At 37.4% G+C, this 27,712-nt stretch overlaps 1 protein-coding gene across 1 annotated transcript in view; it reads right to left on the bottom strand.

Moving 5' to 3' along the window:
* Positions 1-7,321: 7,321 nt before the first annotated feature.
* Positions 7,322-27,712, bottom strand: part of LOC143286966 (uncharacterized) — a 48,530-nt gene continuing 28,139 nt past the window's right edge. The window contains exon 11 of the mRNA XM_076594954.1: positions 7,322-26,360. Within this exon, the coding sequence (XP_076451069.1) occupies positions 26,346-26,360 (15 nt within the window). The 3' untranslated portion in view covers positions 7,322-26,345. The remainder of the gene's footprint in view (positions 26,361-27,712) is intronic.

Below are 27,712 nucleotides of genomic sequence, written 5' to 3'. Positions count from 1 at the left end.
CAGTATTTGTGCAGCAATGTTTAACATATAAGGTTTGAAATGATTTTGTAGTTTTTCATAAGTTTGTTTCAAAAATAAAACCTTTGGGGTGTGGGGATGGGGTTGAAATCGCATGCAGCTGGTGTTTTAGTTTTGTGCATCGCAGTTTCGTTCGTTCTCATGTCAGGCATTTTCACTGGAAATACAGTAAATTCGTGCAGTAAATTCGTGCCTGTTCTTTCATCGTTCACCATCAGTAAATGTTAGAGCTAAATTTGTCTCCAACTCTGTGTTTATTCATATCCCGTACAGTGATGAGTACATTTTTTAATTGCATTCTCATTTTCCTTGCATGTAATGTGACCCATTGAATGCCGTCGGTTTCTGTGAACACAGGAGAGGAGTGGGGTCGGGAGTCTTTAGTAAAGGAGAAGTAGTATGGTCTCCACTCCAGTTAGGTGCTTGTGCAGCTTTGCTGTAAAAAAAAAAAAACACTCCAAAAAAAACAAAACAACAACAACAGAAAAAACAGAGTTTGTATTGATCATTACCAGTAAGAAGCTTGCTTAAGAAAAGTTTTTGGAGTCATGGTGAATATGGGGATATCCTGTTCTGTTTTCTTGTTTTCTCTTGTGCATATTGAACTTGAGAAGGCAGTGCTTCTCTGCTCATTATTGAACTCTGCAGCAGTCAGCAGGATTTTACACCTCTAAAAGAGCATTTTAATGAGTAAAGCAAATTAAAGAAATCTCTACCACAGTTCATCGCCAGAACTGTGCAGCTTGGCCATGTAGCAATGGACACCAAGACGGAGACGGTGGAGAAGGAAAGATTGTCGAAGTGGCCAGACAGACATGGGGGTCTCCTCTGATGAGTGGCCTGGTGGATGACCTGACATGGACACTCCCTGTGAACTGCTGACACATTGCAATACAGGCTGGGTGTATGTTGTGGAGCCTGGGTGACAGATAGGGGGGGTGAACTTTTTTTCTTAAAAAAATTATGCATACATACATACACACACACACACACACAGACACACACACACACACATATATATATATATATATATATATATATATATATATATATACACACACACACACATACATACACACACGCACACCTACATACACACACACACACACACACACACATATATATATATATGGGTTGCTTGTGCTGAATACTTTGTGTCCCATTAAATTTGAAAGATTTCAAACATCCTGTTGTTTGGATTATATTCACATGCGATTTGTGGTCTTGAATTATGTCTCTTTTTTTTTCTTTCCTTTTTAAAAAAAATAATTTATAAACATTTAGCTGTGTCAAGTCTCCATAGTTAGCACTCGTTCTGTTCCAGTTATTCAGGTTTATTCTTGTTCATTTTTCTCTTTGTCCTTGAAGAATTTTATGCCAGTGTGTTTATGTATGAATATCACCATTCCAGATTGCAGCTCTGTATCAGAATCAGAGCTGAATATCTATTTTCTTGATGATGTCAAGATCTGTAGCAGAATGTGACAATCATTTTATTGGAAAATGAATGTGCATGCTTATAATATTGTACATAAAGTGAAACATATGGGTTATTTCTTATTCATAATGCACATGCATATTTAGGTGTAGCCATGCATTCTCTCTCACACACGTCTCTCTCTCTAGCACACACATGCATGCATGTATTTAGACTTTGTGAACCAAACATAACGAAACAAACTGTTTTTCTTCTATATTTATTGAATAGGACAATAAGGAAATGCATAAGGAAAAATCATGTCACCATGTACAATCTGTATGAGATCAAGCATCACCAAAACTCATGGCTACCAGGTGCCACCATTTCTGTTGATGATCCATGTGGATTTCTTGCAGCAACAGTACAAAGGGAAGGGGTCCAGCCTTCACACAAGTGTTGGACATGAATCACACCGAGACTTGGAGGGTTGCATTGCAAGGGTTGCTTTCACCTCATGACAGAAGGCAGAAAGCCAGAAGGGAAATTGCCTTGTGATTGTTACATCTCTTTGCATTGCTTCTGAAGTCAACAGCAGATCAAAAAGCATCACTGCCTCCTAATCATAGCAGTAACTTGATATTTAAACCCTCCTACCCCCATCCCAACAGTGTAAAGGCACAAACTGGAAAGAAAGAAAGGAAAATTGGGTGACTATCAGAACTGGTGTGTGTGTGTGTGTGTGTGTTAAAAAACAACAACAAAAGAGAAATCCTGAAAGTAAAAAAACAACCTTTAAGGGCATACCGAGAAAGCCACTGTTGTAACAGAAGTGTCGGGTATGACTCCTAACATTTACAAATACAAGTGATTTTTTTTCTTTTTTCTTTCTTGAGACATAGATGTTTATCTGGTGTATGAGAGGCAGTAACCATTTTCTTACTTTGCACATAATGAAAGCATCAGGAGAAGGAAATCTGGTGATGAAGAAAACCCCCTGTAAATTCTGCAGGTAATTTTCTTTTCTGAGTAAATGACAAAATCAAATGATTTCTATGCTTCAAGACATTTTGCTTCATAAATAATTCTTTATCTATTGATAATCATGTGATGGGAAGGCTGTGTGCATGGGTAAAGGCACATGAATCTCTGGCTCATACAGATTGTGGAAAGTAAAGTGTTAACATATCTGCTTTCCTGGGAGTTGTAAATAGCAGGCCATGCAAACAGTTTCCTTGAATACACTCATGACATAGAAGTGAAGTTGAGTTTTTGAAGCATTGTGCTGTGTTTCAGCAGAAATGTAATCACCTGTACATAATTTGTTTCAATTAGTAGCCTTTAGTTTCTGTACTGGAATTATTTGTATATACTTGTAAATCATGTCTGTATGCTTATAGTGTTTAGGCAGCAAAAGCAGGGGAAATGTGTGTGTGTGTATTTGTGGTGTGTGTGTGTGTGTGTGTGTGTGTGTGTGTGTGTGTGTGTGTGTGCACTTGCACAAGCACATACGCACACCAGAACATGCATTAATTGCAGTTGTATAATTTGTCTTCTGATAGCAAGGAGTTAAAGTTTACCGACTCCAAATAATGTGTCATAACAAGCTGCTGTTTCAAATCAACAATTGACCTTTCTGAAAACCGAACAGATCTGCAAGCTGTGTAGTATGTGATGATAGTAATAACTCATTTGCTGTCATATGTCTGGATAGTTTCGGATGATTGTGTGTGTGTGTGTGTGTGTGTGTGTGTGTGTGTGCAAAGTTAAATGACACTCTGTTAGAGAAACTGCAAATGGTGTTTTTTTTTTAATTTATAGCTGAGCTTTCTGCTGTTGCAAGATCTTGTATTCTGTTGTTCTTGACAAAACCATAATTATTGTTTTTGGAACCTTGTGAAAGCTACAGATATATTTACAACAGCGAGTATTGGTAGCAAATTGTACGACTGATTCTGATATTGGAAGAAAGAAAATACACACAGGCACACATACACTCATACGAGCATCAGTATTCATTCACAAGTTCAGTCATCCTCATTTTTCTTCAACAGTTCAAAAGCATTTTCAAGAATATTATATTTCAGAGGGTGGGGAGGAGGGGAAGAAATAGAATGCCACCGGAGCCACTTCAAATGTTGGGGAACCATGGAAAGAAATCAGTTTCTCATTCCTCCCTGTAATTATTCTGTATTGTGATGTTTTTCAACAGTTGTCAGAGTGCTTCAAAACGCCAGTGTTGTTTTGGAGATGTGTAGTGTGTGTGTTTCCCTGTTTTTCCAGTAGCAATGCAGACCTGCTAAGTAGTTTGATTTTATATCTTGCTTTGATGTAGAACCCTTAAGTGAATGTAAAACCTTTTTCTTCTTCTGTTAATAATTGGAAGCTTCTTTAACCTTGAAACCGCAAAGGGTTTCTACAAACCTGTTCTTTGACCTGTGAATCACAGTTTTGAGAAGTTTGTTTTAGAGTTGACAGTGATAACTGTGTTGATGTACTGAGTTTGCTGTAAAACATTCAGCGCCTATTTGTCGAACATCGAGAATTTTTTTCTCTCAAATGCATGCATGCTTGTGATCCAGTGGGCAATATAGCGGTGTTGAGTGAACACACCCAGGGCATCAAAGAGCTTTATATTTTGTCACATTATTCATCTCATGCAGGAGGGCAGATGACCATGCAAATTATGGTGCTGATTTTGGATTTTTCTCCTTTTTTTTAATTATTTTTTTTAATTATAAAATGCAGTCATGCGACACTGCTGAAACCATTTGTGAAAGAGGGCCTTGTGCGGTGGTTTATCTAGGGTGACATTAAATGATTCATTTTCATTTTTATTTTTTAACTGAGTTATCCAATTTGTTGAACATAATTGTAGTTTTCAGTTTGGCAAGATTAAGAAGTCATTGGAACACAGCAGAATGATAACTGATGACAGGGCATTTGCTCTAGAACATTTAGATCCAGGTTGGGTTATCATTGAGGTGAGATTAGAATGACAATGTAACATCAGATTGACAGTCATTTTGTGTTGCATTTCAGATCCTTTTTGAGCCAGCCTTATCCCTGGTGGTTCAGAAAAAGCTACAAGCAGTCCCAGTCATTTTCTTTTTTCCCCTCAATTCGATTATTTATAATAAATTCACCCTCCAAAAAACTGAGAATGTTTGCCAACATGGGGATGGGGTGGAGTAAAAATGGTCATAAAGCCTACTGGTATGTTTGAGTGAAGAAAGGAGTTGCAGCCCATGAATGCAGAAGAGTAAGAAATATCAGTCTTGTACAGAGACTGTTGTAGCAACTGGATGAGGCCATCAGCTCCATCCGAGTCTTCTTCAGTCAGTGAAAAGATACTGTGACCAGAAATACATGTAGTTTGATTTGAAAGGAAACCAGTCCATTGAAAGAGAGGCAGGACATGTTTTAAATAACCCCAGAAAGTAAAAACCTTATCTCTGTAAGAGAGGTACAGGGTTTGGTTACAACCATTTATTTTTTTCAAATAAACAATGTGGTGTCTTATTTTATTTCTAAAGTATTTGTCAGTACTTATCCAAGAGCAAACGAGCTACAATAGCAAATTTCCTCAATGTCACCATTTGGACTCCCAGAAAACAGTACTTTATATTGTCGAGATTTTTGTTTTTCATAGGACATCAGACAGTGACACAAGGCCCTCTGTTTTCAAATGTTGCCTGGTACTTGCGCACAGGACAGTTTCAGCAAGTTCTTGACAGCATCTTGGTTCAGCCAGCTTTCTATCGCAATAGTGTGTTTTCTATTTGCTGATTTGCTCATGAGGATGTTTGTGTGTGTTCAGACGGAATTGGGCGTTCATGACTGGTTATTTGCATAAGGGCAATGGTGTGTCGTCATTAATTTGCATTCCCATGTTCCTCTTTATACTGACCCTGTGACTGTATCCCCCCTCCCTGTTTTGATGTATTTATTGTCTCAAATATGGAGAATTATAACACTTGTTAATGGAGATTAGGATGCACTTGATTATAATGTGTTGATAGTCTGATAATCTTGAATTTGTGTGGCTGGTTTTTGTTGGTTGTTTTTTTTGTGTGCGTGAATCGACGCTTCCGGCAAGTATTGCTTGTTGAGTTTCTAACTATTGACGATCCAGACAAGGTGCAGATTTGAAAACTTTTGTTGTCTTTGCACGAAGGAAGCTTTGTCTTCTGTTGTCACAGTCAGATTCCAGTTACTGACTTTTGTTTCCTGAACCTTACAATAAAGTTGAACTTCAGGCAATGGGGAGCATGCAATGTGAGGATCATTGCCGGTGTATTCCCTTTACAGAAAGGAACAGATCCCATTGCGCATGTATTTAACACCTTATTACCATACCATGGGTGAAAGGATATAAAATCTTGATTTCACTTGTCAGCCTTTTCAGCAATTCATTGGTGCCGTTTGCTCCAGTGGGGTTTGCTATACATAGATCTATTCTTACTGCTTCACACATGACACAGTGTGGCAGGACAAGGCTTTGCTGCACTGACCTCGTTTGTGTGCTTACCTAACACACTGGTGCATTGACAGAAAGAATTCTTGCCAGTGCATTGACAAGATGAATTCTTGCCGCTGGAAGTAGCCTAAAGGTTATTTATGCTCAGACATATCCGGTGGCACAAACATTTAGAGCACTATTTTTTGTTGTTCGATTTGTCGCTTGTTCCTTCCACAACTCTCTTCTCTTCCATGTACAGTTCTGGCCCCTTCCTCGCATTCATGCCCCTTTCTCAGTATGCAGCACATGAAGTACCGGTGATCCTGCCTAGCAGTGTGCAAGTCCAGTTTATGCACTTCACCTTGGGATAGACTATGTTGTCCATTTTATTTTATGGTATCAATCAGTCTTGAAGAAATCTTCATTTTGCTTTTTAGATATGCCAATGATTTTGTATGCTCCAAGGAAAGCTGTTATTTTGTATTCTGTAATCGTAATGTGTAGATAATGTTTCCCTATTTTTGTGACTGGGTCCATTGGTTTGCTTGTTATTTTGAGTGCAAATAAAATTGAATTGAGTTGCTTTCAGTCAGAGTCTGAGTGGAATGCAAGTTTGGCATGTGTGTGACTGACAAATACCAGTGTGTTCTTTGCTGACAGATCAGAGTTGTTAATTTTCTTCCCCGATTCCTACTTTGTGACTTCACCAGACACAGCTGGATTGGTGGTGTCACTGCAGACTGAATGAAGTCTGTCAATCAGTGAATGTTTTTTTTTGTGTGAGTTCTCAACATTTTTGTCTTAAGTGTTGGTCCAGTGGCAACGCATCTGCCTAGGAAGAAAGAGAATCTGAGCAGTTTGAATCCCAATCCCAGTTGCCAGTACTAGTTTCACCCCCTCCAAAAGACCTTGAGCAGTGGTCTGGATTCTACTCATTCGCATGACACGATAAACCCAGGTCTGTGTGTGCAGCATGCATTTAGCACACATAAAAGAACCCACAGGAAAAAAAAGGGTTTTCCCTGGCAAATTTCTGTAGGAAAATTCACTTAAAAAGAAATATTGCAGGCAGGAGGACAAAAAGAGGTTAACACTCTCAGTGTAGCGATGCACTCTCCCCGAGGAGAGAAGCCTGAATTACACACACAGAATCTGTCAAGACAAAAGAATACATTTGAAGGAATGTTGCAGCTATTTTGAGATGAGATCCACTGATTTAACTAAACAGTATTAAAATTCAACATACTTTAAAAACAGAAAAAAATGTGCTGGAGGGGCAGTTCTTTTTAAAAATTAAAATTCCAAATCCATCATCTTACACATACACTCTCTTGGACATACAAAAATTATACAAGTGTGGTATGTGTGCATGCAGGCACTGATTTGCAAACACTCTCACAAATAAAAAAACATGACACAGTAACAACTCTGAAGTGTTTAATTACTAAAATTGTCACCAAATCAATATTCTATCAACTCATGACTGCATCAAGTATATTGGTAATTCACTGATGAGAAGTTGTTTTACCTCAAACTGTGCATTAGCAGTTGGGCAATACAGCTAATGCTGGTGTTACAAAGTCTGCCCTACAGCAAAAGCAGCACAGGGACCATAATATGCCTGTGGACAATGTGGAGTTTAACAGATAAATATCTCATGTGAGAGGAATAAAGGTTTTCATCAAAAGAAGAGAAAATGCATCTATCTGTCATTTCAGAAGCATTCTCTTCCCTGGATTCTAAGTTGGAAAGTGCTATTTCATTATGTTGACTGCTAAAACTTGACAGGCCAGGCAAACACTTTTGCTGTAGAGCATACAGAATGGTCTTCATATAAAACAAGTCAAAACATGATACTGAAGGGGAAAAAGGTCTGGTATTTGGAAGAATTATGCTTGTCTGAGATTTCATTTAACATTCAACACATTTCCCATTTAGTTTTACTTCGCGTTAAAAAGTGCACTTCGCTATTTGTTGACCCTTCAACTCTGAAAGCAAATAGTTACAATTTAGTGCTCTTTAATAAAATAAAAATAATACCGAGCATTAAAAAGTACAACTTTACAAAAGCTCTTAACGCAGTACACAATACAAATATCAGTTTTCTTGTAGTTTTTTGTTACCGCATTAAGTTTTCTCCATTACTCAGGAAAAACAAGATTTCTGTGTGTTATGCATAAAACAAAAATCACACAAAATGATAAAGTACTGACACAATGATTTTAAAATTTTTTTAAAATTTTATTTTTTATAAAGGATTCAGAAGTCTATTAGTAATAGAGTGGCTGTCTACAGACACAAATTTGCTTTGGCACTTTTGTAATGTCAAGATTGTACCGCCTGAACAATGAGTTGTATAAAAATTCTTCAGTGCCAAGCCATGCAGTTATTTTCTTCTTTTATTTTTTTCGTATCTCTTTATTTTATCAATTTATTTTCTTTATTTTACTTTTTTTTATGGTGAGGAGGGATGGGGGGAAGAACAGAAGGGGAAGGAAAATGGGAGAAAAGATTTTGTAATGTTCACTCATGTTTTAAATCTTTATACATTGTATACAAAATGATTCACACCCACCATGTGTAGTACAAGTAGCACAAAGGGCACTATTATTTCACACATATTATTGACAACTGCAGAGGAGGGGAAAAAAAGGAAAAGAAAATCCAAATTTAAAACTAGCTGATAATTCAAAGCACAAGTGAAACATGGGGTCAAAATATTATTCCAATTGACAGTGATGGTGAAAGCCAGTGGCTGATACTAATGATACATGTTATCACTTATACTTTGTGATTATGTGCGCAGAGGTTATTGGTGAACACTGTATGGAAGAAAATGGAATTCCAAGGCTGCTGGAACCAAATCCTGAGAGGGAATTGTTCAGCACAATGATTGCTATTCTTTCTTTCTTTCTTTTTTTTTTTTTTTAGTTTCTTTTGCAAAATACATATCATCAATTAATTACATCTTTAATTCCAGTCTTCTGCAAGACAATACCGTTTTCATTTTGATTTGTCACTTGAAGCACGTGTCACGATAAACAAAGTTTGTTTGTTTTTTTTGTTTTTTTTCCTTTTTCTTTTTTTTTTTTCTTTTTTTTTTTTTTTAAACTACTACGCTACAACAAATTTGTACATGATGAACATAAAACAATGACAGGAGAATCCATCACCACACCAATTAGCAAACAAGAGATAAGTCAACGCTCAGAATACTGAGCTAGGTCAGTCTCAACAGTCACAATGTCAATGGCCTCTGACATTTCCACAATACTCCTTTATCTCAAAACAAAAAAAATATGGTTAATTCACAAAAGTAAAAATACAGCATCACTTTCTGTACAACACTACAATACGGAAGTCTAAATAACATCATCATCATTTAAAAGCAAGAAATGCAAATGTGAACCCTTATGACAAACAGCAGCTCTAGTAATGAGTTATAGCATCAATAATTATTCATAGTATCAACCTATGCCATATCCACAGTATTAAACTGGTACATATCACGATAGAGTTTAAAAAAGAAAAAAAAAAAAAAAAAAAAAAAGAAAGAAAAAAGAAAAAAAAAGGGTGATGTCACTTTACAGGTCTGTACAAGAATGAACACATAGACACCACATCTCCACACATGGCAACAGGGGCTTTGGAAATGGAATTTTAAGGCCACAAATGATGAGTACCACGTCCTGAAATAGACAAAGAGTGGGCCAGAGCTTACTGGTAAAAGGAATACTATCACAACACAATGCATGATAAACCCATTGATTAATTCCTGACGAGGGACATCATTTTGCCATCTAGAAGCCTGAACACGGACATCACACCACCACAGAAACAAAAGGCCATCAGTTGTTCAGAAGAGTCTCCAGTGCCTTGCATAGCTAACAGGCAGTGGAGCCACTCTACAGTGCAGGCAAACACAAGACACAGCACAGCACGACACACATAGCCAGCATGGCACCACTCTGACTGGGGGGCTCCATAGCGGTTATTGCTTGGCCAGCACCATGGCCACTAGGAAAAGATCAGGAGTGGACTGGTGTCCAACGCTGCCCGCTATCACAAGTCCCCACCCTCCCTCACCCCAAGGTGTCCCCCCCCAAAACCCTGTGTCAGTTCTGTCCCTCCCACATTGCCAGGCTACCCACAGGAAGTGTCCCACCGTATGCAGTGCCCCTCCAGTCCACCCTGTGCGCGAGGACTGATAAGGCCAAAGAGACAGCAGAGGCATGGCTGTGTCCTTGAGGGGACATTGGTGGAATGATGAGAGAGGTAGCTGCAAAGTCATTGGCTGAAGGTCATCAGGGGATAATCCAAACTGCAGTACATGCCACATGTCTAACACGCCCTAGCTTCCTGTCTGTACACAACATGCAACACTGTCACACAACCACGGCACTGAGGAGAAGGGGAATAGGGCTTGTGTTGTAAAAATCATGTATGCTAAGTATCCTAACACATGCAGCATTTCAAGAACATTGCACATACCCTCAAACTGAACCATCTGGATTGTGAGCAGATGTCTGGGAAAGATACAGTCAACACAGACGTCTACAAAACAAAATCTTCAATGAACTAGATTAAAATGGCATGTGTGTCAACAGTATCAATTTGAAATTGGGTTCTTGACCTTATTATGTCTGAAGACAATTTCACATGTAGCACCATTCAAGGAACTCCAACATTTACCAGAAGTGTTTTAAAATTAAGAATTGTTGAATAGTTAAACTGGATGTACTTATAACAGATACACGAGTGTTATGTAGTGACATCTGTGATTTTGTATTTTATATTCACTAATGGCTGGTTTCTGTTTGGTTTCAGAAACAGCTCATAAGCTGTTTTTTTTAGTGGTTTTTTTTAGCACCTTACCCCTCCAAATCATCTAAAAACAAAGAATTTCTTGTGAGAATTAATCTGATTAACTGTGAAACAGTTTGGACACTCACATTCATAACATAATAAAGTCATGTCTATCTTGAATATTATCCATTCTTGTAAAGAAATTCTGGTCTTGATGTTATCACTCAAAGCTATCTACATTTCTTTCACCCGACAGTTACAACAAAAAGTCTGAGCAACTTTTCTGGATCTCTGGGTGTATCCACTTACATTGTTTGTAATATCACCCTGTAAAGCCTGTTTGTGTTTATGAAAGCAGGTCATTTGGTATCCGTGGAGAGCAAAGAGTACACATACCAAATCCAAGTGAAGAATGTATGTTGTCTTTGCTTGAAGGGTCAGTTGTGCCTCGATTGATTCTTTTCTTTTTCTTTTTTTTTTTAAAGGAATACAGCAGCCACTTTGAGATTATCATTTTATTGCACACATTCCTGTCTTGTAACCAAACAGCACTGGTAACTATATAAACCTCAGCATTTGAAAACATGAGGATGAAAGGTACTTTTAAGGCCTACCAAAATATTTAAAGCTGTTTTATCCAAGCTATAGTCTACAAGTATAGTTTAGACCAACAACAGTTACTGACAAATATACACTGCATAGTTCAATACTTTCAATCAGTCAATGATATGAAAAAACTATTTTAGGAATGATGGGGTTATGGGTGGGGAGATGAGAATGGGACAATACAAAAAAATACATTCTATGCTCACTTGTTTGTTCTATTTCTTGTGGCTCTCTATATAAATAGCATGGACTTATTGTGACCTGGTCATTTTGTTAAAAGTCTAAATGAACAGTACAAAGCCAAATCTTCAAAGGAAAAAAAGAAGATAGCATGTCCACAATGCAATTTTATATCCAACAAGCTGAGATGACTTGATGCAGAAAAAGAGGAGGGGGTTGAAGAGAGAGAGAGAGAGAGAGAGAGAGAGAGAGAGAGAGAGTATATTACTGAACCTCTCTACGTATTGCTGTCATTCTTCTTAACATATCTGCAATCATAGCATGCCATAATCAGCAAAGGATATTTTCACAATTGAAATGCTGTACTGTATTAAGTAATCACACATAAAAATTTTTAAAAAATCTAAGAGTTTGGGCCGTCAGAGAAGAGGTTAGGTCACAATGGAGGGCTGAATTATGATACTAAATCAGGAATGACAGGTAAAGGGTGTCTATACTGATATGTTTGCTGTACAGAACATGGACAGATGAGCCTTGAGGTATGAGATGACATTCATTGAACAATTTAAGATCTGGTTTCTGTAAACACTGATGGAACTTTTACGTTAAAGACCTCCACAACTTCAGTTCCTTACTGATTTCTATGTCAGAAGTGAGGGGCAGAATGACTTTATGTCAGAATACTACCGAATCACTATGTTCACTGAAATGCAAGACAAGTCAACATCTCAATGCAAATTTCCAGAACAATCAATACTGAAATGGTGTGAACAAATACTTGGATTGCCTTTTCACACACAGGCACGAATGACAAGTATCACATATATTATGCTTTGAAAGTCTCTGCAGGTCAAAGTGGCTGGTATCATTAGATCTGCAACTGGTCTAACAGAGGAACAGGATCATCATTCACTTCTTTGAAGGTAAGTCAGTTCAGGTTGCATTTTCACAAGTTTTCTTTCCAGGCCTGACCTGACAGAGAGAAAAAAACATTACCATGGAAACATTCGGCGTTCCTTGAAGCACCACTTCTATATTTCTCTTTCAAATATTTGGTCAGGCAAATACTGGATGAGCAAACAAAATCTTGGAGGTGAGAAAAAAGAAGAAAGAACATAACATCAGTCTTCAGAGAATATCAAGTGCAAATTTCTTTAAATCAAAACTAAAAGCTGTACTGCCCTTTTATAAGTGTTTTTGCATACATATAATTTATGTTGCTTGGTTTAGCACAATGCAACAGTTGCTGCAAGTATCAAATCAATAGCTGGTGACACGCCTCACTGGTTCAGTGATGACTACACAATCTGATGTCTGTGAACATGAATACACCCAAAAATCAATGAATAATATCAATAAGGCATGGATCGAGGTTTTATTTTTACTGATATCATTATCTTTTATATTCTGTCACTGATATCTAACACATCAATAGATCTCCCTTGTGTCATCAACACAAGCACCCAGTGATGGTAATTGGTACACAAAACTTCCACTTCTTGATGTTCTTTACAGGTGTTGCAACGAAGTTCTAAAACTGTAAAAGATGTTTTATTTCCGCTTCACATCACACTGATGGACAACTTTTTTTACTGTCATGCGCAAAGTGTGCTTACCGTAAAGGGATTCACAAGGCTGGAATGTAGCATGCCTTGTTTGATAAAGATAGGGCAAAACAGAAACTCTCAAGTCTCTGTCATTCCAAACTCAGGTTCAGACTTTAGCCAATGGCAAGAACAGCTGAATGGTCAACGCTTACTTTCAAGATCATGTTAGTCAGTTATTACTATATCAACTGACAAACACTAATATTAAATAAATCAGAGGGGATAATTTTGAGATCACTGATATGGTACACAGACTAATAATTACTAGTAACTAAAAACGGTATTCTTTTTCATAAATTATGAGATTCTTGATGTTACCATTTCTACTTAACCTGTCAAAAACAACAAAAATCACCACTGGCACTTGCTAGTTTGGGAGAAGGAAAAAAAGGGGGTGGAGGGGAGGAGATCGCAAACATGTACAGAAAACATCTGGCATGCTGGTGACATTTCCTGATAATGCACAATTATTCCTGGTGAAAAATCTACAATCATTCTTGACAAAGGTGCAGTCCTGTTCAGGATTCGACAAAAACTTAGGTTTTGATTTGTATTTTACTTCCTGCTCTCTGCATTAAGATTAGGAACTCTGCAAGGAATGACCAGCGTTCAAATGTTGTAAACAATTTTGATACAACAGAGAGCAGCAATGGATCACATGGTGCTTTTCCAATTCAATAAGACTATGGAGCAGTTTGTAAAACTTTCCAGTTCCAGTTTGATACAACACTGGGAACAAAGAATCTCATGGGGAATACATCTATCAAGTCAAAGGCAATGACAAGCATGACATCTACCACCACTTCATACCAAGTTTCATAATGAGGAACAATCATCACACACCACCACATCTAATATTCACATACTTTCACACAACCATTCTGAGACCTTACATCTCCTGCCAAATTAACTTTTGCCATCAGTCATCCCTGTTATACAATACCGTTGTTTCACTTATGCAGTAGACTGCAGAACTTTAATTTTTAAAAGAAATTTTAACTTCACAAAATGTAGGTGGTAATAGCTTGACAAAGAACCTCACTCTTCAACATCTCAAAATTGCAGGCAAGATAACAGGATCCTGGGTAATGACAAGAATGCAACACATTATCCAGATTACAGAGTGTGTATTCATCAGTAGAACATGCGAAGTGTTGTTTCAGTGAGGTTTGTGTGCAACAGGGAGCAGAATGATGTTCAGAATGACATGCACTGAAAAACCAAGGGAAGACTGGGGGCTGCAGGAGCAATTAAGGAACCAGGCACTGAAGGCCAGCGATCAGCAGACATCCAAGCTAAGGCTGGCGTTTTACAGCATGCAAACTTCGACAGCTTTCTAGCCAACAACAGGTCAGAAAACCACATACCAAAAGAAATATAGGTGCAGACAAAAATAAGAATTTTGCCTTTCCAAAGCTGAGAAAGGCACACCATTTTGAGGTGGTTGTCATTCATTCTAGCTCCTGTGAAGGTGGACCTGCACTGACTGTACACCTCCAGCAGTGCTGAAATGCTCTACACAGACTGTACACCTCCAGCAGTGCTGAAGTGCTTTTTGAAGTTTTGGCTGGTACCACCTACATCAGATTTTCCATCAGGTCACGTCACTGGGTCAACTTGGGGCACCTTCTCTTCCATTTCACTCAGGCTGACTTGGTGCCCAACTTGCCTGATGTTAGCTGGCTGCTTTCACAGGGTAAGAATATTTCCAGGAAGATTTAGCACAGTGATGTCTACACATTCGTGTCTTTCTGATCTTATAGACCAGGGAGTTCATGTAGACAAGTCCCCATGTTATTTAACATGTAAGCAGTGAGAACAGAAGCAAATGTGCCTTGTCCAGAAGATACACTGAATTAACTCAATCAGCCAGCCTGCTTTTGCTAGTCACCTTCAAATGTTCGCAGACCTTCTTCAAGATGCACACAGTGTTAGAAACCATGGAACTGTTCAATAACAAACTCCATTCTATCACAGCACAATTCCTAACTTTCAGGAACAGATATATAGTTTGATAAATACAGCTTCTGTTTCACCGAGACAATAATCGTTATAGAATATTCTCAATGAAATGTCACTGGTCTAACGCTCTGCTGAAATAAAGTTTATCGGATACGTTTTGTTTGCATCTTTATTCACCTATCGTTGTTCAAAACAATACAAATGAAAGGATTTTAAAAAAACACTACAATCAATAATCATACAAATCATTTAACTTCAAGTTTTGATAAAAAAAAAGATCATTTTTCTTTTCAAAAGAAAAAAAAGGAGACAAATTGTGAGCCCATAAAGCTACTTGAAATGCACTCTTATTGCACAGCTTCTGTGACTCCATTAAATCTATTTACTGTAAACAAAGTTCACCCAACAGAAATTCAAACACTTTTTCATGAAGGTGGCGAGGCTTCTGACACAAATTGAAACTCGGAGACAAATATTACTGTCATGGACAATATGTTTAAGTTCACAAACAGCACTTCAAAGTATGACTGAAATCTTTATTTAGTTTAAAAAAATTAATTGGCACATTGTACAGATTATTATAATAATTGTAACTGCAGTGAAACCGAGATCCAGGATTATTTCACAAGCATACAATGAAATGTACATGATTTTCAAATCAATACTGCCACTTCCAGTGAAGGAGCCCAGCCAACAAGAAACCACCTCTCCCTGTACTCCATAGGACAAGATGTGGTGTAATCCTTTACAATACACCTCAACTGATAATTCTTTGCAAAAAAGAAACCCCACAAGTGCTACTATTTGGAGGGGCAGCATGAGGGATGGTTAGGGATGAGGTGGGGGTGATATAGCAAGCATATCAACACCTCTGTTTATCCAGAAAGACAGAACCACATTTGTGACAAAAACTTACTTTGGAATGGAAGTCATGGAATACAATTCGATCATCTACACTCAAACAACCACAATAAATTATGTCATCAACTGAATGGCTTACCCTCTAACTTATCACTCTGGAAAACAGCAATGTATTTGTACCTGAAAGACAGCAGCATTTCATCATTGCAACTCTTGACATTAAGACTGGGCAAAACTACATGCTGTTTAAAGCCATGGCACAGTCATCAATAAACATTAACTGACCTTACATGAAAAGCAAGAATTCAATGAATGACATCTTATCATTCCCATGATGTTCCAAGACAGGTAAAAATTAATGTCTTCACTTAAGTTTCATTAAGAATGTCAACAATCTTTCATCAGAATCAGTCCAATAAGATTATCAGCTTTGCAGCTCTACGTGTCTGGCCAATTCCTGATTGCAGCTGACGAAAAGCATAACATTATACAATGCACAGCATTTTGTCTTCAAGCAATATAACTTATAGTATAAGGAGTCGACTGGTTGACAGCAAAAACACAGGCCATGATTCAATCATTCACCTGCATCATACAACCGAGGTAAGGGAAGGAAAACCTTTCCACCAAGGCAGCTTTCAATTTTTGAAGGGACATGGGCCATGATAACCTTTCTATCAAGGCAGCTTTCAGTTTTCAAGCTAATTTCAGGTTCATTTTTGTATTTGCTCACAGCTGACAGCATGTATTTCTTAAAGGGTAAATATGATGCAACATACCTTTCACTTAATCCTTATTTCATGAAAGTGGTTTACTTTGTAGACCATATTCTATCCACTTCCTATTGTGAAACTGTCCATACAAGTTCCTCTGGCTTTCAGCATCAGTCACTGTTTTAAAATTATTAATGCCAAAAAGGTATGCAGCCTTTCCTGCATTTTCAGTAGTTAGAACAGCATGTTTTGTCAAATGTGCGCAAACAGCATTTTAAAATTCTTTTCGTAGTCTGAATCAGACAAAACTGCATTATATATCAACCAATTTCACAACCCAAATTCACTTTCCTGTGTACATTCTAGAAGTAATATTTTTAACCTTTTCATATATTGTTTTGAATGTTTGAAAATTTCATTACAGAATCGAATTCTGAAATGTTTTTGCAGAAATATCAATAAATACAGTTGTATTTCACAGGCATCTGGTAAGCTGATCTTATCAGATTTATTTTAATCAATGTCTGGAATTACTGATTACTGATACTTTTAATCCATTTACAGGATAAAGAAAAGGAGGGTCATGGTCAAAGACTGCCGATGTTTACTTTGGTGACAGACAAAATGATATGCAAACTATTATGAATTAAATGTACACATCGAAAACTGTTTACTGGTTTGTTACTGTTGAAAACTGACAGCAGCCTTTTATCTTATCACCAAAGGAAGGTACATGGGCATACGTTCATTTTGTGCATCAGCATAATAGGGAAACATTTTGGTTAAGCCAAGAGAGGTTTTTACACATGAAAAAAGAATTGGAAACATGGGGAGGAATGAGAAAGGGGGTGGGGATATGAGTATGGGTGGGGAAGGGTATAGGTAAGTTCACAGCGATTAATGATGCACATGCAGTTTTGTCAGGCCCAGCACAGGTTATTGTTGAAGCTAGGAAATCGGTTTAGCATTTGTGACTTATTCATTGAGAAGCAATCCAATTATTTTCATGTACACACAAAAAAATTCAAGAACATACTAAAATCATCAAATCATCTATGGACAAAAAACATGAGCATACATAACAGGTTTAAAAAAAATAATAAGAGGGGACTTCTTCACAGGCAACACAAATTAACAAACTTCTGATGGTTTACAACCAGCCAGCTGACTGCTTACTGTTAATAAAAAATTTAAAAAAAACCCAGAGGGGTGTTTGGGGGGGAAGGCCAGGTACATACTTTCATCACAATGTCCACAAAACCACCAAAATGTACTGCAGAAAAGACATCCTGATTCGTTGCTGTTACTGGACACAGCTGAACACAGCACTATCAGTCAACATCCCTGTGCAGCTGTGGCAGATATTGGGCCATCACATTCCAAATGTCAAAACAAATACGGACTTTCACCATCCCTCTTAATGCTCCATTACCAACAAAATGCAACATTCACATAGGGTCAACTCTCACCCTTCCTTGGTGGGGAAGAAAAGCTGACATTCCAAATTCTTCAAACAGAAAACCACTGGCAGACTATACAAAATAAATAAGATATATACAACACAGATTCTTTGTAATAAAAACAAAGGTTTCCACACACAAAAAACCCAACATGTTTTGGGAGAGGGTGTAGGGGAGGTTGTGTCATTGACTAAAGAACAGAAAGAAGGATAACAAAACATGTACAGAGAACGGATCAAGTACAAAACTTTTTTCACTGTTACCAATTGCTGTTTTGACTGGTAGACAGCAGATGCCCTTTTTACATCGCACCAATATACATGAACAACATGGGATGTACCAAAAGCTCTACATTAATACAGCAGTCCAAAAGGATGTCCACAAGCAGGCACAAAGAGATCAGGTGATGAGAAAGTGAAAGCGATTTCCATGTTATCGTCCACAATTCCCCTGAAATGGAGTGGTTGATGACAACAAAATATCCTCAACTAACAAACACGTGATTGCATCAATAAATACTTGTGAGCAGCATGAAATATAGACAGAAAATTTGCACTGGCAAATGGTGCAAGTTGTTTTGGTTCGTCTTCAGGCATATGTACTTGGCCAATGGACTAGGTCTTTCCACACACAAATAAGTTATCATCATTGGGCTATGAAGCCCCTTGTGCACAGAAGCGTGTGGAGGAGGCAAACATGGCAACATGGTAAATCACTCACAATATTAACACATACAAAAATATTAGTGCACACGGCCATTGATTAAACAGATATATATACACAATCCATGGAACAATCCAAGCTTGTTACCCCCTCTATTGACTATCACATATACATTTTATTGCCGGCGTTTATATTTATAATTAAAAGAAAAAGAAAAAAAAGAGTGGGATGTGTGTGTGTGGGGGGGAGGGGGGGGGGAGAGACTACAGAAAAAAGATCCATCTAACAACACATTCACAAAGTTATTCACCACACATCTTGGAAAAACTAACATTTAAGTATATATTCATATCATATATATTATACACAGGATTTTGATACATTCAATGTCAGTTGCATGATAAATCATTTTTTTGATAAAATATGAACAGGCAGTCCCTTCTGATAAGATCTTGAATTGTGTTAGCTCTCCTTTTTTTTTTAACGAAGGGAGTGATGGAAATCAAACATGAACAGACTGAGTATATATATACATCAACACTTAATGGCATTGGAATTAAAAAAAGAAACAAATAAACAAAACACACACACACACTTTGGCAAACCATGAGAAAACACGACACTTTCTCCGGATGTTTGGTCTGGAATGCAAGGGCTCAGGTGAAACATGCAAACACACTGCTTTCTCTTGTAATAGTCAAAACTGCAACATTGATGTCAACAGAATCTGAGAATGAGAAGATTATCAGTTTGGCATTTGCACCATCATCACGACAAACTTTTATTGTAGTCTTTTTTCACATTATCACAAATTTTCTCACATATTCCTCTATGGAAAGAACATAGACTGTTCCCATGGTACCACCACTGATTCCCACCCTCCCCTGGATAAGACACACACACACACATATCTGGCTACATAAAATACATTACTCAGACTTTTGTGAGCTACCACATGAATACAATGTACAGCATGTTGCTCAAATGTAGCACTATACATTAAACAACCCTCTCTAGCAACTAATGCCAGTTTTCCGTTCTGTGATATGGGAATACTGTATATCATTTACCTTCCAATACCTGAGTTCAATATTTATAACTTTTAACAATGTGCTTAAGCTAGATTTTTTTTCCATTCGGGTTGTACAGAAACATGTGAACTGTCTATCCTGGTTGAACAGATGCAAGGTCACTGGAACAGATTATATATATCTTGTTAAGCCTCATCAATATGAAAATCCCTTTATTTGCTTGTGACAAATCAAAGCCACAAAAATAGTCACAGAATGATTGTGACATCAGTTACCTTTTAACCCATTTGCTGAGAACTTGTGTATGATATACTTAATATCAAAGTCAGGTGAACCATGGTAAAATCAAACCTGTTTAAATGGATCTTTGGTGAAAATTATTTTGGAGGCATTAAATTATGAGAATGCCATAACTATATCAGAATACAAAATTTAATCAAGTATGTATTGTCATGATCTGAACGAGCGTTTGACTAGTGTGATGTTAAACTAGATATCACACATATTTTGCAAACATTTATCAAAGATTTTAGCCTACATGTTGTTCCAATGAGGAATATTGCAAAATGCTAACATAAAAAACAACAGACTTTTGAGTTTTCAGTTTATTATGTGAAGTAACCACTTTGGTACACTTACAGACTATGCTGAAATGGATTTCCTGCTGTGATCCCACTATGTTTAAGTCACTATGGGTCAAGTTCTTGCTGTTCACCTTTCAGAATTTATTCTTGAAAAAATAATGATCAGCTATTTTATATATAATGGAGTGAACTTCTGAATACGGTCCAGTAATTTCAGCTGGCAGAAGGTGCATGGTAGTGCTATACAAGGAAACAAGCACAAGCATTAAAAACAGCAGCCTGACTTTGAACCAAGACCCAGTCAAAGAGATCAATTTACTTGTTGATGTATTTTGATATTCAACATTTGTTGCGAAAACCATGTCACACTGTTCCAAACACGCATCTACTCAGAGCTCACACCGAGAGATTTCTCACATTCATTATGATCACATTTTCAACTTAAAGCAGTAAGTACATTTTCTTCAGTCAACTGCTATTGTAAAACTTACCTTAACACATACTGAACTGTTTACTGTCACTGAAACAAGGTCAAGGACAAATAAAACACCCTGACCCATTTACAAAAGGTATCTGTATCAGAATCAGTCTAATGTTCGTGAGCTATTAGTGGATCATTCATTGTCCTCGGATGGACTGACCAACATACGCTTTCCACTACTACCCGCTTTTATCTTCTTCCCACTTTTCACAACTGGAATGCAGCAGAGGAGGCAATAAGATAATGAACCAGTATGTTTATACCAAGCACACCCCGGCCAACTCACAATAGCTGGTTTCCATAATACAATAAAGTTCACACTAAGTGATATTATCTCCCATCCAATGCATAAGTCCTGCACGCACAAAAAAAGGGGATGGGGACCAGATCAAGAGACTCACATCTTATCCCCTCAAAATGATGCTGTTTCACTACAACATAATACAATTCAAACCATCTTTTTATCTTTTTTCCAGTTGTTCAGAATCGAAAATGCGGACTTGGTTGGTCAACAAGAGTTCCTTAACTTTTAGACTCAACTGGAACATACCACAAAAAGCATCTACTTTGGGATCACAAGCCTGTCTATCATCTCAAAAATCTACAATGTTTGTCTTTTTAAAATCCATGCAATGTTTTTAGTGAGGAGGGTGATATGAGTGAATATCTAAACATTTCAACCATACAATTTAAAACCAATAAATCAAAATAAAGTACTTGACATTCAGGTCACATTTTGCTTCTGATATTCAGGGCCTTTTCTGATTCTGTGCAAATCTAAAAGATTTTCCAGTGTTAAAACGTTGTTTGGTTTTTTTTGGGTTTTTTTCAAACTTATTCAAGTTATTGCTTTGAACAAATTGTTCCACATTACATCACTGAAGAAATTCAAACATACAAAGAATGCGTTATCATATGCTGTTGAGAAAAAGAAGTTCTAACATGCCAAAGTACAGAATGCAAAACAGTACAATGAATAAACCAAAAGGCATAAATCTATTGAACTAACAAACTGAAGACAATCTGCTGTTGGCCAAGGAGATAGTATAAAGATCATGACAAAGACTGCTTTAAAAAAAATCTGACTGTCGGCCTGTTCCTCTTGCCCTCCCAACAATACGCACACACACAAAAGAAAAAAAAAAGCACAGCGCATCTATACTGTATACACTTAATTTATACAAGCAGTTTCAGAAGTTCGCACTTGCCATAGAGTATACTCTACAAACTGACCAGGGACACTGGGTAGAAATTAAATGCAAGACATTGTCAACAACTGATAGGTTGATGGTGTGAATACCAAGTCAGCAGACTGATATGGAAACAGAAAGTGCAGTCAGATTCAATGACTGCGATAGACACCAATTTAGACTAGAATCTTCCATCTGTTACAGGACAAAGGCAGCTTGGAACAATAAACATCATATATACACATCCAGTTTGCAAATGGGTCTGAAGAGGATAAATATCATTTGTGTTTTGTTTTGTTTTCCAAAGGATCTCATTCTATGAAAATTATTATAATTAAAGATTGCGATTTTAGAAACCACACTAAAACCCAAACTTTGTTCATTTTTCGATTTTCTAGACCAATTCGTTGTGCAAATACAATTAAAAGCAGCATCATGAAGAAAACAAGTAGCTTTAGGTAAAAAAGTAACAAGCCTAACATCAGAACACTAAACGTTTAAAGCAGCATACCTGACAAAACACAATCGAAGCACCCATGCACATTTGTGCAAAGAGCAGCATCATGAAAAAATATATATGCAATTATCAATTATATAAAAATATGTTAACTTAACTCTGTTTAAATTAGCAAGGAGTAATAAGTATGTAAGTAATGATGTACACAGTACAGTAAGTAATGATATAAAAGTTAAAATGAAGGCAAGGAATCTATTGGAGATGGGTCTTTTGGCTCAATATTTAAGGAAACTTCACATCAGTACGAAAGCTGTAAACTCAAAGGATGAGGACAAATGCGTTTCCTTGGTTATAACACTATGGAAGATATAAGTCAAAATTTACTGCAACTGAAAACATTTGACTTTGTAACTGCTTTTCCTTTTTTTAAACTCCATAAAAATCATTCAAAGTTTGACATTAGTGGTGTTGTTTGTTTTTTAAAGCCCACACTTTTAAATGTTTTTCTACTAATTCAAATTAAAAAGGAAAGCCAATCAAGCTTGATCATGAACAGCAATTACAACCAAAAACACAAGCCACTAAAATCATTCCCCCACCTACCCTATTACCACTGACTGCAGAGGGCGGACCAGACATGCACAGAAGCCAGTTGAGCCACAGTGATTACTCAAGACCTACCAGTAACAGAAAAGAAATCTCTACCATTGATACTCGAGTGTTGTTACTGTTGTCAGTACAAGGTTAAGTGAATAATCAACTTACAAAATTTAACAGTACGACTTTTTTGTTGTTGTTGTTTTGTTTTTTTTGCTTTTTTAATCGACATTTACACACGACTGCTTTCTTTTCTTCAATTCATATATTAAGGAAGAACCCGATTCCTTAACCTGAAATTGATAGTTTGTCTTGTGATCTGTACAAAGCTTTCAAATGCTACTTCAGCATATTAGCAAGTAATGAAAAAGAAAATTTAATAAAGTTGGCTACACACACATCTAATCGTATTTCACTTCACATCATATAACAAAACAAATGCAGGTATCCACTGGAGAATTGTAAGCTGGAGTTAATGTGGTGCGAAAAATGCTGATAGCAGCACTTGGAAATGTGGTAGTGCCCTGCAGGAAGATCACAGTACGCTTGTCAAGTAGACATCAGGTACACCGAGGGTTCAGTTCCGTAACAATCAAACCCGTGTCAACATGCACCTGAATGGAAATCCACTGGCACTCCCCTAAATACAGCTTGCCATCTGGTAATTTTACACTTCATAATGCGAACTGATGAATGGAGACAGACTTTATGCTACATTTATTTCCCTTTGTCTCCTTGCTCTCAGTTGGTGGTACTTTTTTCATAGGGTCATTCAAAATAGTTTCAGAAGACTGGTTTATAGCTTGTAATAATCTTTTCGTACTTCAGCTGAACTCCAAGATGGTAGTACACATTGAAAAGATAATCTGTGACAGCAAACATGTTAATACTATTGTATTCAGCCAGCCAATATGAAACATGGACTTTGGCAAGTTTCTCTGTTTATGAAATTAAGTTTTGTGATGTTTCAGAGCACATCAAGATATGCAGCTATAATCACTTGTATCGGCGACCTGTCAATTCACTGAAATCATGGAACTTCTTCCTCCTTTATGTTTTCACAAATTTACTTGTTTCCAGGAGTGAACTTAATAATGCAAATCAGCACATGTATTGTTACCTTATTAGAAGTCACAAGCGTCATGGTCCAACATGCCTAAACCTGACAACAGCAAACCAAATGTGCTACAAAAGTGCAATGTACAGATATCTTCACTGTGTTCTTCAGGATTAATGCCTTAATGTTATAATAATTGTTGTTGTTTTTTTGTTTTTTGGTGTGTTTTTAAAAAAAAGAAAATCACAATACTTACAGCATAAAACAATGGGCTCATCAGTTGTTTTTAAAAGAGAGAAAAAAAGCAGAAGTTATGAACTTTAAGAATGTTTAAAAAAAAAAAAAAAAAAAAAAAAAAAAAGTGAGTAAAGACAAACTGACAATGAATCCGTTCCACAGATTGTCTCAGAAATGTCAGCTGACTGAATATAAACATGGGACAGAGAGTTCTTGATCACTGAGCAAATTGAACTTTTCATCTGGGATCATCTCATATACATACAGGTACATACATAATACAAACACTGAAACAGGCTTTATAGTGCAGTGGACTTTGAGGCTATGAACATTTGGAGGGAGGAATCATACCACCGCCATGGAAATGTTGATTTCTCTACTACTTACAATCTTGCTGCCAGCCATGCGGCACATCACAGCCAAAACCAGATCATGATTATAAAAGAGCACATGCATAAAATTCATACCATAGGTGAAATGAAGACTTCTTTCAAATGTAATCCTGCACATTTATAACATGGGTGCAATACTATTTTTGTCACATTTTTTTTTTGATAAATCTCATAAAACCGACAAGCGGACAACAAACATCAACATCAATACAGCAGTTCACAATGGCTAAATGTTCTATGAATAATCGTAACAAAGACTCAATCAACATGGTAATGCAATCTGATTCAACTTAACAAAACAAAAACAAACAAAAATTGCAAGTCACTTTATCAACACATGAAGGAAGCCGGTGAAGCACCTCTAACCTGATTCTGTTGCATGATTAACGACAATATTGAACATTGAGACATCACTTATCACAGGTTTCCCCCCTCATCCTGCCAAATGACAGATTCACTTTTCCCCCAAAACAACACTGTAGCCAACATAAACATGTCAAAATATTTTCACATCAAAACATAACTTGCACTTTTTCAGTTTACATGGCATCACAAGTCATCTTTGAGATATCTGACATCAACACCCACGCATCCCCACTCCAACCCTTTATTCTTATTTTTCCAATATATTAAAACCGGATCAACATGTGATTACAAGTGAATGCAAGGCTGCAAACTAAGTCATCAAGGAAAGTGATGACTAGACCACCTATGCTGAGTAAGCTGGCCCCCGACTGACAAAAGGAATTCTGAAAGACTTGGATACTTCAAGTAGAGAAAGGAAAAAGCCAAAATTATATAGCAATTCAGTACCTTGTGCTCTTAATCCCGAAGTCCAAAGCACCGTTTATGCACAAATATGGGCAATGAGGCAGCACTTTTATTTAACTGGTGGTCTTAGGAACACATTTAACATGCTAAATCATATGCAGTAAGGTGTGTCTTATCTATTCAGCATATTGTGCTTCTCTCACAGACGTCTCTACATGCACAGTCATCAACTCACAGATGTGAAGAGATCATGAAGAACATAGTACCCATTGAAAGAAACCTGGGCTCAAAACTGCTTCCGGTTACGAAAACAGGGGTCTGTGAGGGTGGATTTCAGGACAGACATGCACTCGCAGCAACAGAGTACAGTGGACAGCAGTGAAAGATATCCATGTTGCTGATCATTAAACTTGGCATCCCAACACCTGTCCCCCTAGCCTCCAATAGAACAGTACATTCTACACAAACCCCCTCAGCACCACGTCAGTGCAGAAACCAGAGGCCATGTCCCAAGTCAGCTGCTCTGACAAACTAGATGACAGAATATCTTGACTAGTCCCAGGAATATTGGGATAAACTGGAGGTCAGTAGTAGGGAACAAAAAGGACGGTAGAAATCATGCTGTATGACACTGCTTAAGTTGCCACAGACTCCTGCTGCCTGCCCTTCTCTTGTTTGCTACAGCAACAGCAATGCAGCCACTTTTGTAGAATACCATGGTGATCTTGTAGGAAAGTGCAGTGGAGACAGGACCCCTCTTTCACGATGCACTTTCAGAAACTTGGTCACTTCTTCACTGGCTCTCCTCCTGTGGAGAAGAGGGGAAAAAAATACTGTACACCAAAGTAAAACCCTGCTGTAAAGTCAAAATGTGTAGCATCATCTTTTAATACCAGAACAGGAATCAGTGATAGACACATGCAACATGGCGTGGACTAGGTGGTAAAATGGTAGACACTTATCTGCCAATAAGGTCCATGACGGCTTGGGGTTTAAATCCTGGTCTCACCCTTTCTCAATTAGAATGGAAAATCTGAGTGTCTAATCATACAATGAGACAACTAAAGTCCCATGTGCAGCATGCACTTGGCACATTGAAAAAGAACCAATGGCAACAAATATGTCTATGGCAAATTTCTGCAAAGAAATCCACTCTGACTGGTAGAATACCATGGTGATCTTGTAGGAAATCCGATCAGACCCATTTACCCCCTCAGAGACCGAAGTATGACATGGGTAAGGGTGAAAAGTGTGATCTCACGGCTAAATACCACATAAATGTGTGTGTATCTGTGTGTTTGCCCGTGCGCACGTGTGAGTCTCAGAGTTCATCTGTAAGTGAGAGAGAGACACAGAGAGAGAGACAGAGCTAGAGTGAGCTAATGTGTGTGTGTAAAAGTTGATGCATGTGTATTATATTGTTTTCGAGGAAAGTGTGCATGTAATTTTTGTTTGTGTACATGTGTGTGTGTATGTCTATAATAAAAACCTTACGTGCATGTTGATATGTCTCTGTGTTTCAGAGAGAGAGAGAGAGAGAGAGAGAGAGAGAGAGACTGTTTCAATTCAACTATGTGAGAGTGCGCACAAGCAACACAGATGCAATACATGATTTGACAAGACAACAGCCATAGTGAAATGTTCCAACATTTAAGTCTCCACACATGTTTTTATAAAACAAAATACTTATTACATACACATGTAATGCGGGCGAGTCTTTGCTACTTCAGTTACAGATCCCACATCTAAATAATGTATACTGTGGGGTGGGGGTGGAGACAACATTAGATGATGCCTCTGGTTGGGAGCAAGGTTCTCTTAGAGTTGAACAGAACATCTTTTTAAAAATAATTGCACTGAAAAGTATGCCTACATGGTGAGGTACAGGGGCAAGGCCTGAACCTGAATTAAAAAAAAAAAAGCTTTTTAATAGGCATCTGGAAGGCTTTACTGAAATTGAAACCTGAAAATTTCACCTGAACATGTTTAAGAGGTGCATGGTGAATCAGTGACTTTGTTATCTATAAACATGAAGATACAAATAAAGTTAAAACCTAAGTACCATACACTTTTTTCAAGATTTGGAACAGTATAAAATAACTCATCTGAACTTTGTATGCTTTCAATGCATCTGTGTGTGTGTGTGAGTGTGTGTGTGAG

This window comes from Babylonia areolata, chromosome 1 (genome assembly GCF_041734735.1).
Source record: "Babylonia areolata isolate BAREFJ2019XMU chromosome 1, ASM4173473v1, whole genome shotgun sequence".
Lineage (NCBI taxonomy): Eukaryota > Metazoa > Mollusca > Gastropoda > Neogastropoda > Buccinidae > Babylonia > Babylonia areolata.
This window is presented reverse-complemented; position numbering and strand designations above follow the sequence as displayed.